Source organism: Bactrocera tryoni, chromosome 4, assembly GCF_016617805.1.
Source record: "Bactrocera tryoni isolate S06 chromosome 4, CSIRO_BtryS06_freeze2, whole genome shotgun sequence".
NCBI classification, from domain to species: Eukaryota; Metazoa; Arthropoda; class Insecta; order Diptera; family Tephritidae; genus Bactrocera; species Bactrocera tryoni.
The window spans coordinates 11,856,654-11,870,673 of record NC_052502.1 but is presented as its reverse complement, the minus strand read 5'-3'; the positions used below and the strand labels follow the sequence as shown (position 1 = coordinate 11,870,673).

The 14,020-nt window shown below is 38.3% G+C and overlaps 4 protein-coding genes across 4 annotated transcripts in view; 2 read left to right on the top strand and 2 right to left on the bottom strand.

Annotated features, from left to right (window-relative positions):
* The window catches only part of LOC120773665 (mucin-5AC), a 51,355-nt gene that overhangs the window by 30,496 nt on the left and 6,839 nt on the right, over positions 1 to 14,020 (bottom strand). The gene's annotated exons all lie outside the window — the stretch shown is intronic.
* Positions 2,312 to 5,700, top strand: LOC120773667 (4-nitrophenylphosphatase-like). The gene is made up of 4 exons (XM_040102690.1): positions 2,312 to 2,637; positions 2,859 to 2,993; positions 4,972 to 5,179; positions 5,238 to 5,700. Exons 1-4 carry the CDS (start codon positions 2,377 to 2,379, stop codon positions 5,558 to 5,560), a joined length of 927 nt encoding a protein of 308 aa, XP_039958624.1. The 5' UTR covers positions 2,312 to 2,376; the 3' UTR covers positions 5,561 to 5,700.
* LOC120773669 (4-nitrophenylphosphatase-like) lies at positions 7,932 to 10,008 on the top strand. Its single transcript, XM_040102692.1, has 4 exons — positions 7,932 to 8,247; positions 8,441 to 8,575; positions 9,283 to 9,490; positions 9,563 to 10,008. Exons 1-4 carry the CDS (start codon positions 7,987 to 7,989, stop codon positions 9,883 to 9,885), a joined length of 927 nt encoding a protein of 308 aa, XP_039958626.1. The 5' UTR covers positions 7,932 to 7,986; the 3' UTR covers positions 9,886 to 10,008.
* On the bottom strand, positions 10,853 to 11,251 carry LOC120773642 (histone-lysine N-methyltransferase SETMAR-like). The gene has a single exon (XM_040102650.1). It carries the CDS (start codon positions 11,249 to 11,251, stop codon positions 10,853 to 10,855), a length of 399 nt encoding a protein of 132 aa, XP_039958584.1.

Sequence of the window (14,020 nt, the reverse complement as noted above, 5' to 3'; positions counted from 1 at the left end):
CTCGAAAATTCGTAACGTCGTCTTATCAGATGTTGTCATCGTCCATGAATCTGCACCATATAGCAGGACGGGAGTAATGAGTGACTTATGGAGTTTGGTTTTTGTTTGTCGAGAGAGGACTTTATTTCTCAACTGCCTACTTAGCCCAAAGCTGCACCTGTTGGCAAGAGTTACGCTGCTTTTGATTTCAATTTTGACATTGTTGTTTGTGTTAATATTAGTTCCAAGATACACGAAATTATCTAAAACTTCGAAATTATGACTGTCAACAGTGATGTGGGAGAATAGTCGCCATCGAGTCGACGACTGTTTGTTTGATGACAGGAGATATTTCGTCTTGCCCAAGTTCACTGTCAGACCCATTTGATTTGCTTCTTTATCCACTCTGATATCAATATCATCGGCATACGCCAGCAGCTATACACTTTTATAGAAGATTGTACCTGCTCGATTAAGCTCTGCAGCTCGAATTATTTTTTCCAGCAGCAGTTTGAAAAAGTCGCACAATAGGCAGTCGCATTTCCTGAAACCTCGTTTGGCATCGAACAGCTCGGAGAGGTCCTTACCAATTCTGACGGAACTTTTGGTATTGCTCAACGTCAGTTTATACAGCCGTATTAGTTCTGCGGGGATACTAAATTCAGACATCGCGGCATAAAGGCAGCCGCTTTTCGTGCTGCCAAAGCAGCTTTGTAATGGTGTGTGTCGATTCTCTTACCACGGGTCTTTTCCAAGATTTTGTGCATGGTGTATATCTGGTCGGTTGTTGATTTTCCAGGCCTAAAGCCACACTGATAAGGTCCAATCAGTGCAGACGGTGCAATATAGTGATACAAAAACCAAACCCATAATGCTAGTCTGTTTTTACGAACACTCAAATAGTGTTCCTTGTTGACAGTTTGAACAGAATATATTTTTACTCTGAAGAAATGCATGTGTTTAAATGAGTTAAGACTCCCCCCACTTTACCTGCTACTGGCGCACCCTAATAAAACAGCTTAATTCACCACAGCTGCTGACACTACAATACACAACACACAACAGCTGTATCCCAACCCAACCAACAAAAGAAATGGACAACGGAAAAGCTCACACGATTCGTTTACACAATTCGTCGTCACCTGCAGTTCGCCCAACAACGCATCAACATTCGCCATACACACATTTGCTGACACACTGCGCCCCGTCGTCATCAGCCGGCCCGCTGCTACCGCATATACATATGTATATGTACATACTTCAATTGGATCGCCGTTGATCTTGTCGTCAATTTTATATACATTCGTTTGCGACACCAATCCCGCGCGCTGCAGTAAGCACCAAATACGATCCCGTTTAAATCGATAACCTTCATGGACCTCCGTAATAAATAAAGATTTAGTTTAAAGAAAAATATCGTTTATATAAAGTTAAATATTTTCGAAATCAATTTCGTTATATTTTACACAATGTTTTATTTCATATTTGCCGGATAACTATTCGATTTAACCCAAATCAGTTTATACATACATACATATGTTCATATGCACATAGTGATTACCAACATAAAAATAAAGTCACATATGTATGTATCTATGTATTTGTTACAAACTTAATCAGCATGAGAAGATCAAAGCGTTGACAAACAAAAAATCGTCAGAATTAATGCAGTAGCCCTCAAAAGCGTTTCAAGGAGACGCAATCAGCATGATCGTCAAGCTCTTTAATCGTATGCTCAGACTCTGTTCTCTGCTCAATGTAAATGTGTTGAGATAAATTTGACTCGAAAGTCTGGTAAATCGGGGAATCAGGTCAATTCCTTTAGACCGATTAGATTACAGGTTATAATTTCGAAAATATTTGAAAGAATGTTATTGCTGTAGGGGAGACAACTCACACCGGATCATCAGTTTGGGTTCAGATAGTTAAATGGTTTGTTTTGCAGGTTTCCTTGCTGTCTGACAAACGTTTGACGAGGTCTGGTACGTAGACCTAATATATGTATATGTTAAAGGGAAAACTGCCGACGCCTTACTACCTGTTGCTAAAGTCATATATTCTATTTACGGCTGATCCCCCAGTGATTAACTCTAACTTCACAATTACGGCTGCCTATGTGGATGACACTGCACTACTGTCTTCGTCGAATAGTAGACAATTACGGGTCTAATTTGATCTTGAGACTCTATACAGAAATATATAATATTTGTGTGAATTAGTTTTTATTTATAATGCTGTTCAAATAAAAGATAAGAGTGCATAACCATGTAAATTAAATATTTATAAAGCCACGTGCGGCAAATACATTCGTATATAAATAAATAGAACTGGGCGAAGAATAGTTTAGTGTGAAAGTGTTTGAGCCAGACAAGTCTGTTAGTGAATCGCCGCACGATCATGTCTGCCCGCAAAGTATCCCATATTTTGAAGCTCTCAGCTGAGGAGCAGAAGGAGTTCGTCAACTCCTTCGATGTAGTGTTGTGTGATTGTGACGGTGTTATGTGGATGATTGCGGCACCGCTGCCTAGGACGGGTGAAGCGGTGAATGCGCTGAAGGATGATGGCAAGCAAGTGTTTTTTGTGTCCAATAACAGTGTGCGCTTGGATGAAGAGTACGTCAATAAGTTTACCAATATCGGAGTGAAGGATTTTCAAGCGGTAAATCGCGCTGTTTTTGGATGTGTGTAGTTTCTGTTTTTTGTGTGAGACATATCGTCCTCCGGCGAGGATAATAAACACCTGGTTTGGTGCTCGAGTTCAAGATAAATTTATGATTTAATGGGAAAAATGTCAAAACACAGTGATTTAGTTGAAAACCCTTTTTCTTGGATATGTACATATTTTTGCTAATAAGTTGCATTTTTCTTTACTTCAACTAGAATGACATTATGCATCCAGTAAAGGCCATGTTGTACTGTATAAAGAAGCATAATATAAATCAGCCGGTTTTCTCATTATGCAGTGCACACGGTAATGAAACGCTTCGTCGTGGAGGCGTAGACGTGAGGACTTTGGTACGTATTAAAAATATTCATTCAAAGGAACTATGCTCTTACTGTCATTCTTTGGCTAACAATCACACTTCATGTTGATAAAGAAGAAAGATCGACCTACTTACCAAACACCGAAGAATTGTATACCTTTAGTTGTTTCATGAAATTTCCGGTATTTGATAAAGATTTGTCTTACCGCACTTTTAACGCCGTATAATCAAGATGTAAACATCACTAATAGGGCTCTCTTCAGAATTTCATAAAATTCACAAAAAATTAGCGCGTAAGCGGCGTCTACGCCAATAAAGAAGAAGATGTAAAGCTACCATGACGCATATTTAATATACATACATACGTACATACATACATATAGGCAGTTATTTCAAAGTGGAAAAATGCCATGTAATGACTATGAAATACCAATGGCGCTAGGCTATTTTCATCATTATTATATACATATGTATGTAGGTATATAGAAAAGTGTCTATATATTTTTACGAAGGATAAAAAAACCCTTAGATAGATGACAAGAGTGCTCAATATCTCTCACGAGTTCGTTGGAATGAGCTTGGTGGTCGCGTTCTTGCTCGACTCGTCCCGATGATTTTTTTCAAACAGAGTATCGTAAACAGGTCTCTTTGGACATGCTTCTTCGGGCGAATTCCGAACCCACATTCATGGAGAGGATTCTAACTGCCGATGGGACAAGGGTTTATGATTTTGGCATGCAAATAAGTAAACAATCATCGGAATGAAGGGGAAAATCGAGCGGAAAACAAAAAGCACGCCAAAATCGCTCGACAATCATGGGTATACTCACTGTTTTTCGATATTCGTTGTTTGGTGCATCATGAATTTGTTCCGGAGGGACAAACGGTCCGTAAAAAATGGCCGGAATCGTGGAAGAACCAATCGATTTACCACCGTATTCACCAGATTTCGCTCGGTGGATTTTTTTTTTATTCCCCCAACTGAAATTGACGCTCCGTGGAACCTCGATCACAGTGATAAAACAAAATGGTTGGTGGGAGCTGAAGACCAACCCAAAAAGTGCTTATGAAAAATGTTTCGAGGACTGGAAGAATCGTTGGCATAAGTGTATTACATCTGTTGGGGATTATTTTGAAGGCAAGAAAATAAATATTGATGAATAATTAATATATTTTTAATTTTATTTACAATTTCCGGCCAATTTTTTGGCACAATGTATGTATGTATATCTTTAGCGCCTTCCGAAAGTAGAATCTTGAAAGCGTTGCATTACTTGGGAGGCGTATGCCGAAGCTCATTTGGTTCATTCACATGAAAGTTAGATTGTCGGATCCTGGTTCGGGACCAAATAAATACTGTTACGTCATTAGCTTTCTCCGAAACACCTAGGTAGAAGCTTTATGGAATAAGTAATTCTTAAAAAGAGTATTGCCAGAGAGTCTTTTATCGAAGACATTCAAAGAATGCATAATAACTATTTTTTCACAAGAATTGAACGTATATTTTTGCAAAGATATATGTATATTTGAAAACCTCCAAATGATCTACATTCGTCACCTAAAATGCAAAATTACGTAACATCACTTTTCATTATCTTACAGACGAAGGAAAAACGATGTAATACAAACCACAAACATTGAAACAAAATTTGAGTTTTCGTTATAAAATGGTTATACCATATATTGGTTATTACTTGACAATAATTTTCAATTTTTTGATGATACGTTGTTTTGCATTTTAGGTACCGATGTACTATATATATGTATATATATATATATATATATGTTCATACTCTTTTATTTTGTACATGTTCATACTCTTCTAAAGACACATAAATGCATAGATTTAATGAGTTTCATAACATTAAATCACCAGTCAGACCTATTACTCGTAGGCCCTGTTTTGACATATTCTTGCCTTAACTCTATTTGAGTGAATAAAAATTCTGAGAATTTTTGAATTTATTGTCATAATTTGTATAACCTTCGACTCTTTTTCATTATTTAAGGTCACTAAGGAGGATGTTGAAATCGCCACTTTGGATAAAATCACAAGACCGGAACAAAAAATGGGCGCGGTTTTGTATGATACCAATTTGAATCTGACTTATGCGCAAATAGCAGCGGCCACGAGATATCTTGCAGATAAAGACTGTCATTTTATTGCCGGTGGTACAGATTGGTTATTACCGATAACGGCAGATCTAACCTTACCAGGTATGTTTTACACCCACAAACGCACATATAATTACACCGATTTTATATTTGTCTTTAGGATTTTGCGATTTCCTTGACACTCTTAAGCGGTTCTCAGGACGCGAGCCGACAATCGTAAGCAAACCGGCGGTTTTGCTTGGTGAAACTTTGAAGGACGTCTATAAATTGGCCGATCCCAAGCGTTGTCTCTTTGTTGGCGATTCTCTGCCGTGCGATATATGTTTCGGTCTGAATTGTGGCTTCCAAACATTGCTCGTTTTGAGCGGCAGTACACCTATAGAGGAAATGTGGCAAGCAAGTGCGGAGGATCAGCCTCATTTTTACGCGGATAGCATAGTAGATTTTATAGAATTATATGCTAATATAAGTAAAAATACTTAAGACTCTATTTTTATGTGTACTATGAAGGAACACATAAACTGAATTAAATTTGTAAGTGCAACTTTCCTATATAGTTTATAAGTTATTCTGATATTCTAATCAGTGGAAACTTCAATAAATTAATTATGCTTAAAACTCGATCCAAGCTTTATTAATTTAAAAAGTGTGTAACTACCCGAAAGTAAATGATTATATTGGGTAGTCGAAAAAGTCTTTTCGTATTTTGTCAATAGACGTCGTTGCAGTCGTATATTTCCAGTGCTACCAATCACATTATGCCATACGATAAAGTCTTGGATAGGTGAGATTTTAAGCTTCATTTAACCAAAAAAAATTCGGGGAAGTTTAGAAAAAACTGTTCAAAGATGAGTGAAAGTAATGAAGAAATTCGCTATAATTTGAAATTTTTTTATAAAAAAGGAGAAAAACGAATGAAATTTGTGAAGTTTATGGAGACAATACAATACTGTATCAGTTCGCTCGCTTCCGTTCTGGAAATTTTGATGTGAAAGATGCACCTTGCTCTGGTCGACCTATCGTTGAAAAAGTCGATGAAATTATGGAAAAAATTAAACACGACTGTCACATACGCTGCCATGACATCGCTAAGGAACTTAACATTCAACATCAAACGGTTTTAAACCATTTAAAAAAGGCTCGCTACAAAAAGAAGTTCGAAGTTTGGCTACCACATGAATTGACTGTGAAAAATTTAATGAACCAAATTAACATCTTCGAATCTTTGCTGAAACGAAATGAAATCGAAGCATTTCTGAAGCGAATGGTAACAGGAGACGAAAAGTGGATCAAATACGACAAAAATGGGCGAATGGTCCAAGCGTGGTGAAGCTCAACAAATGGTCGCAAAGCCAGGATCGACGCCTCGAAGGGTTATGCTGAGTGTTTCGTGGGATTGGAAAGGAATCAACCACTATGAGCTGATCCAGCCTGGTCGAACAATTGATTCCACATATTACTGTCAACAACTGATGAGATTGAAGCAGGCAGTCGAAAAAAACGGCCAGAACTAATCAAAAGAAAGGACTTCGCCTTCCATCAGGACAGCGCTAGACTACACACATCTTTGATGGCTCGGCAAAAACTGGTAGAGCTTGGCTGGAAAATTTTGATGCACCCACCATATAGCCCTGACCATGCACCATCGGACTACCTTTTGTTTCGGTCAATTCAGAACTCCCTTAATCGAGTAAAGTTGTCTTCAAGAGAAGCCTGTGAAAATTACTTGTCGCAGTTTTTCGCCGAGAAACCAGAAAAGTTTTGTACTGATGGAATAATGTCTCTGGCGGAAAAATGGCGAAGAGTGGTCGACCAAAATGGTACATATTTGGTTCATTAAGGTTCATTATAAATATAAAAAAGTAAGTTGAAAGAAATACGCAAAGACTTTTTCGACTACACAATTTATAGGATCTATAGCGATATTCATGCAGCTTGATGGCATAACTTGATTAATATTTCATAACAATAGTCCGCGTTGGAAGCTACTGTCCGTATGCATCTTTTTTTGTATATCCGTATATCAATCAGAAAGTCATCGTATTTTGGTGGAAGCCAACATTAGAAAATCTTTGGGAGTTACCCATTTCAGAACGTTTAAAAGTAGCCGGATGCGAGTATATGCAAAAGCACTGAAATTGAATGCCATATGACCTTGGCCGTTCTGACTTACATTTGTTGGGGTCGATGCGGAACGCGCTCACAGGAATATACATAGTTCATATCAGGACGGGGTATCAAATTGACTTGATTCATTATTTTCCGACAACGAGTGGGAAAATGTTATAGCTTCAGATGAGTAGTACTAGTTCACGTGTTTTTCCCAAATAATAATAATAATATTAGCAGTTTTTGCAAAAGTAAACTTTTTTACTGCGTCAATTAACTTGTGCAGTATATAAATTATTTCATTAAAGCCATATTAGATACGCTATTAAGTGCACACATAAGCTGGAGGGGAGGCAAGTCACCCCAGATCACCAGTTTAGCTTCAGAAAGTTTCTAAGCACAATTGAGCAAAGCGACCGAGTGGAACACTTTCTAACGGATGCCACGGAAAATTGTAAATACTATTCTGTAGTTTTCCTTGCTATCCGTTAAGCGTTTGACAAGGTCTGACAATTAGACCTAATACTTCAATTTACTGCTGACCCCACAGTGATTAACTCTAACTTCACAATTACGGCAGCCTATGTGGATGACACTGCACTACTGTTTTTTTGTGAACTAGTTATTATTTATAATGCTGTTCAAATAAAAGATAAGAGTGCATATCCATGTAAAATAAATATTTATAAAACCACGTGCAGCAAATACATTCGTATATAAATAAATAGAACTGTGCGAAGAATAGTTTAGTGTGAAAGTGTTTGAGCCAGACAAGTCAGTTAGTGGATTGTCACACGATTATGTCTGCTCACAAAGTACCGCATATTTTGAAGCTCTCGGCTGAGGAGCAAAGGGAGTTCGTCAACTCCTTCGATGTGGTGATGTGTGATTGTGACGGTGTTATGTGGATGATTTCGTCTCCGCTGCCTAGGACGGGTGAAGCGGTGAATGCGCTGAAGGATGATGGCAAGCGGGTGTTCTTCGTGTCCAATAACAGTGAGCGGCCAGAGGAAGAGTATGTGAATAAGTTCACCAGTATCGGAGTGAAGGATTTTCAAGCGGTAAAACGCGCTGTTTTTGAATGTGTGTGTTTGTATTTGTGTATGAGACACATCGTCCTCCGGCGCGGATAATAAACAGCTGTCAAGGAGTTCGAAGAAGTGTAGAAAAGAGAGTGAACTAGTTGAAAAACTTGTTTCTTGGATATGTGCAGGTGTTGGCTAATACATTTGTTTGTTTATTTCGTTCAACTAGAACCACATTATGCATCCAGCTAAGTCCATGTTGTACTATATAAAGAAGCACAATATAAAGCAGCCGGTATTCTCAACATGTAGTGCCAATAGTAATGATGTGCTTCGTCGTGGAGGCGTAGATGTGAGGACTTTGGTAGGTAATAACTGAACCAAGTATAAAGTACCACTCACCGGTATAGCCCTATGGATGAACAAATAATTTTGGCACTGGGAAACAGCCCATCTGTAAATTGTTAACGTATTAAAAACCTGTCTCCATCTGAAACTCATTGCTAGATTCCGAAAATATAATCTTTGAAGAGTTAAAATATAGTGCATGTGTAGAATATGGGAGGCATTTGCCCGAAGTTCATCTACTCCATTCACAAGACAGTCAGATTGTTGTACTCAAATTAGCACCCTGTTATCTAATTCTACATCTTGAGTTCCAGAAAGTTTATTATCAGAGAGTCTTTTAATTTCTGATATATTTTCTCAAATTTATTTAGAAAACTACAAACGAAATATTTTTTTTTAAACTTGTGGTGTTTAGTGACGCAATACATTTTTCGGAGTTGTTATTTTTGACATCTGTTACCTGATTTATACCCATTTTGACTTGCTAAATCGAAACGAACAGACTTACTCCAAAACTTCGTATAAATTTATTACCAAAATTATTTGTTCATAGGCTTTCAAAATCACATAACTGTATAGATGTAATGTGTTTTATAAAATTCCTGTTCTAAACAGCCTTCACTGACATATTCTCACCTAAACTATATTTTTCATAAAAATTCTGAGACTTTTTAAATTGTTTTGTTAATTTGTATTACTTTCAATTCTTTTTCATTCCTTAAGGACGTCAAAGAAGGCGTTCGACTTTCCAATTTGAAAAAAATCACGGAACCGGTACAAAATATGGGCGCTGTTTTGTTTGACGTCAACTGCGATTTAAATTATGTGCAAATGACAGCGGCCACGCGATATCTAGCAGACAAAGATTGTGATTTTCTTGTGGGTGCTATTGATCCCACACTTAAGCTGGAGACAGGTCTAATGCGTCCAAGTCCGTTTCGCACAAACGAAATATATACAAATATAAGACACTTAATTTTGTCGATTTAATGTTTGTTTTTAGCTTTTCACGATTTGTACCTCATTCTTAAGCGTGTAACGGGACGAGAGGCGACTATAGTTGGCAAACCGGCGGTTTTGCTTGGTGAAACTTTGAGGGACGTCTATAAATTGGCCGATCCCAAACGTTGTCTGTTTGTTGGAGATTCCCTGACGCACGACATACGTTTCGGTCTGAATTGTGGCTTCCGAACCTTGCTCGTTTTGAGCGGCTGTACACCCATAGAGGACATGTGGCAAGCAAGTGCGGAGAATCAGCCTCATTTTTATGCGGATAGCATAGCCGATTTTATAGAATTATATGCTAATATAAGCAAAAATGCTTAAGATTCTATTTTGTATGTATACTATGAAGGAACACATAAACTGAATTAAATTTGTAAGCGCAACTTTCCTATATAGTTTATAAGTTATTCTGATATTCTAATCAGTGGAAAATTAAAAAATTAAAGATCCTTAAAACTCAATCCAATCTTTATTACGGTTTGCCTTGATCTGCTCATACTTGAAGAAGCTGGCCGACATATATCGCGTCGTGGGGTACGGTGAGGAATCCTGTAATGTGGTCTGTCACACGTGTGGCATAAGCCCCCTGAAGAACGCTCCTACGTCACATGCATATGCGACAGACAATTGAGGGAGTGCTCATGTACCTGGACGACACGCTGGCGCTGTGTCGGTGGCAATCCTATAAAAAGTACACAGTGTGTAGACGGAGTTTCCGGCGACATAAAGGGCATCGGATGCGACGCGGGGTGGGGATGATGTTGATGCGGATGTTCGAGAGCCACTACTAGAAGCCGTGGTCGATGCAGTGGCATTGATTAGCCGTGGCGTTAGAGTAGGCGTTGGAGTGGTTTATATTAGGGTGTGCCCTTTTGGTGTCAGATAGAGTTGTAAGGGACATAACACATTTAAACAGATGACATAACTTGATTAACATTCCTTTGTTCTAATAGTCCGAGCATGGAAAGCTGCTTTGGATATCAGGGTAATTCTCGGTCTCAAGTGGAAAGACCGGTTAAAAACTATTTGGAAAACAGCGGCTGGAAAGTTTGGGAAAGTTCAGGACAGGGTATCAAAAATTGGCTTGATACATTATTTTCCGACAAGGAATGGGAAAATGTTAAAGCTTCAGATGAGCAGTACATTGATTGTATAATACTAGTTCAAGTAGCGTCAATTAACTTGTGCAGTATATAAATTATTTCATTAAAGTCATATTAGCGCTATTAATTGCACTCATAAACCGGCTAATTTAAACTTTACAGCAAAGCCTAAGCACGTTGGAGAGTCAGAAATCACACTGAGCTAAATCAGGCGAAAACGGTGGTTGCGGAACGATATTGATTGAAGATTTGGTAAAAAACTCACGAGGAATCAAAGCTGTATGCAACGATGCATTAACGTGATACAAAAACCAAGAGTTGTCGGCCCATAATTCCGGCCTCGTTTTACGAAAGTTCAAATAGTATTCCTTGTTGATAGCTTGGTCGGTCGGTAGGAATTCAGAGTGTATCACACCTCGATAACCGAAGAAAACTGTCAACACAACCTTAATTTTTGACCTGTTCGGCTCACCCTTGTCACGATATTCGTCCGACTGATCATCTGTTTCCGGGTCATAAGCATATATCCAAGACTCGTCGACAGTAATAATACGTTTCATCACATTCTGGTAGACGAAATGCATTCTTTCACAGACACTGATACGATGCTGTTTTTCGAACAAATTGAATGATTTTGGAATCAATTGTGCTTTCACTTTTTTTAGGTCCAAATTACCTTTCAAAATGGTTTTCACTAATCCTTTTAATATTCCAATGATGCCAGTAAGATCTCTGACTGTTAATTGTCGATTCTCAAGCATCAATTCGTTTATTTTTTTGACTTGTTGATCATCAGTTGTTGTTGATGGTCGTCATGTACGTGGTTCGTCGTCAGCGCGTTCTCGACCCTCTTTTGTTACAATCAAGACTCTGTTCTCTGCTCAGTGTAAATGTGCTGAGACAAATTTGATTCCAAGGTTTGGTAAACCGGAGAATCAGGTCAATTCATATCGACCGAATAAATTCGAAAATATTTGAAAGAATGACGCAGACTTTTGCCTTTACTGGAGGAGAGGGAAATCACCCCAGATCACCACTTAAGCTTCAGAAAGTTTATTGCACAACTAAGCAATGCCACCGAGTGTAAAACTTTCTTGCCGTCAAGCGTTTGACGTGGTCTGACACGTAGACCTAATATACTACCTATATATTGTCATTCCGTTCGTTCGCCGCCTGCGTCGCCATCAGCAATTCTCAGTGTTCTCATATTTTAAATTCGCAACAACAAAATGCTGAACAATTAAACAAGGAAGCAACGGAACCTTTGTTGGAGCCTAATAATTCTCTCTCTGCTGCCTACTCCACTCTCACTGCTGCGACTGTTGTTGGTACAAATGCTTCTACTAACGCTTCTCCATCTAACGTTGCTGCTTTTGCTGATAATGTGATTGTGAATTATCTCGCTCCCGCTATACCGAAAGCAGCTTCAACTACTGCTAACTCCATTCTCACTTCTACGACTATTGTGGGTACAAATGCTTCGCCATCTAACGTTGTTGTTTCTGCTCCTACTGATAATGTGAGTATGGATTATCTCGCTCCAGCTATACCGAAAGCAATCTCTGCCGCTCCATCTGCTGCTTGCTCCACTCTCTCTATAGCTGCTGATAATGATAAAAATACAGCTCCATCCAACGTTGCTGTTTCAGTTTCTTCTGGTAATGCCAGTGTGGATTACAGTGCTCCTGCGGCTCGACCTGCTGCTGCTCCCAATGCTGTTAACTATGTCAATTCGTATGCTGACGCTGTTGCTAGGAATATCAACACTCACTTGAAAGCCTAAACAATCCAACAGTTGCTGCTAAACCAGATCGCCCCTCTGTCGCTGTTAATGCTGCTCAATCAGTTGCCGTTGATGATTCCGTTAATTTGAAGTCTTCTACTTCAATTACTGCTAATGGAAATTGGAAGTTAAAAGTGAGCACTAGGAACAAAAAATCCCCAGCTGCTTCAACTGTTGTTGGTGTTAATGCCAATTGTGATCTTGATGTCGTCATACCCAAGAAATGGATTCACTTATCTGCCTTTAAGAACTCAGCCACTGAAGAAGATATTATATCTTTTGTTGTTAGACATGCTAATGTTGATATGCCCTCTTTGATGTTATAAATTAATGAAGAAAAATACTGATATTAATAATCTTAAGAGGATAAACTTTAAGTTTGGTGTGTCCCCATCTTTTTTTAATGCCGTTTTCTACTCTTCAGTGTGGCTTTCTGGCATTAAGTTGCGTTCCTTTAAGTTTTTTCCAAAGGTGGGGGAAAACAACGCTGCAGATTAGTTGATGCGCCTGTTAATCACGACTTTATTCATGCGTTTTCTGCACCTTCCTCTAATGGCTTCTGCCTTAAGGTGTACTACCAAAATCTATCGGGTATTAGGTGTAAATCAAATATTATTCGCAACTTTTCTTCACATTTGGATTTCGATATTATCGTTATTGTTGAGACTTGGCTTAATTCTAGTTACTTTGATATTGAATATTTTGACTCAAATCTCTATTATGCCTTCCGTAAGGACAGAGATCACAAAAAACTGGCTATCTAAGAGAGGGTGGTGTTCTCCTAGCAGTTCATCGCAAATACCGTCCTCGTTTTATTATGCTTGATAATGATGATTCTATTCTGGACCAACTATGTATTTGTATCAACGACGCTCTGTTCATTGTAGTCTCATACATCCCTTCCAATAGTCCTCTAGAGTTGTATAAGTTGCATGCAAATAATATTTCATCGCTTGTATTAAATAAGGTGAAAGAAAATAATATTTGTGTTCTGGGTGACTTTAATCTAAACAATATCGTCTGGTCTGGTTATTCCTATAGTCCTGCTCTTATTCCCTCCAATTTTTCGTCTTCTCAGGAGTTATTTCTCATTGATAGCTTGCTAAGTCTCAATCTGATTCAAAACAACTCATATTCAAACAGTCTCGATCGATTTCTTGACTTAGACTTTCTCAGTGATAATTTAAAATTTAGGTGTCTTGATGGATTCTCTTCAATTACTCCTGCTACCACTCATCATTCTCCGTTGGCGTTTGAGGTGGATACTTATCTTTTCGCTCCTGTTAAACCTATTGATGGGCTTGGTTTTAATTTTGTGATTTTGAACGACTCGACAATCTGCTCATTGAGATTAAATGGGATGACTTACTTTCGGGACTAGATACAGCTAATAGTTTCTCCATTTTTAAGAAATCATTTCAGGAATTTTGTCATTACAATATCCCGCTTAAACATATACAACCATATAAGTTGCCTTGGTATACTAAGGACCTCAAACGTTTAAAAAATCTTAGAAATAAATACTACAGAAAACTCTCTTCAACTAAATCACATGTTTCCTTTGTTCAAT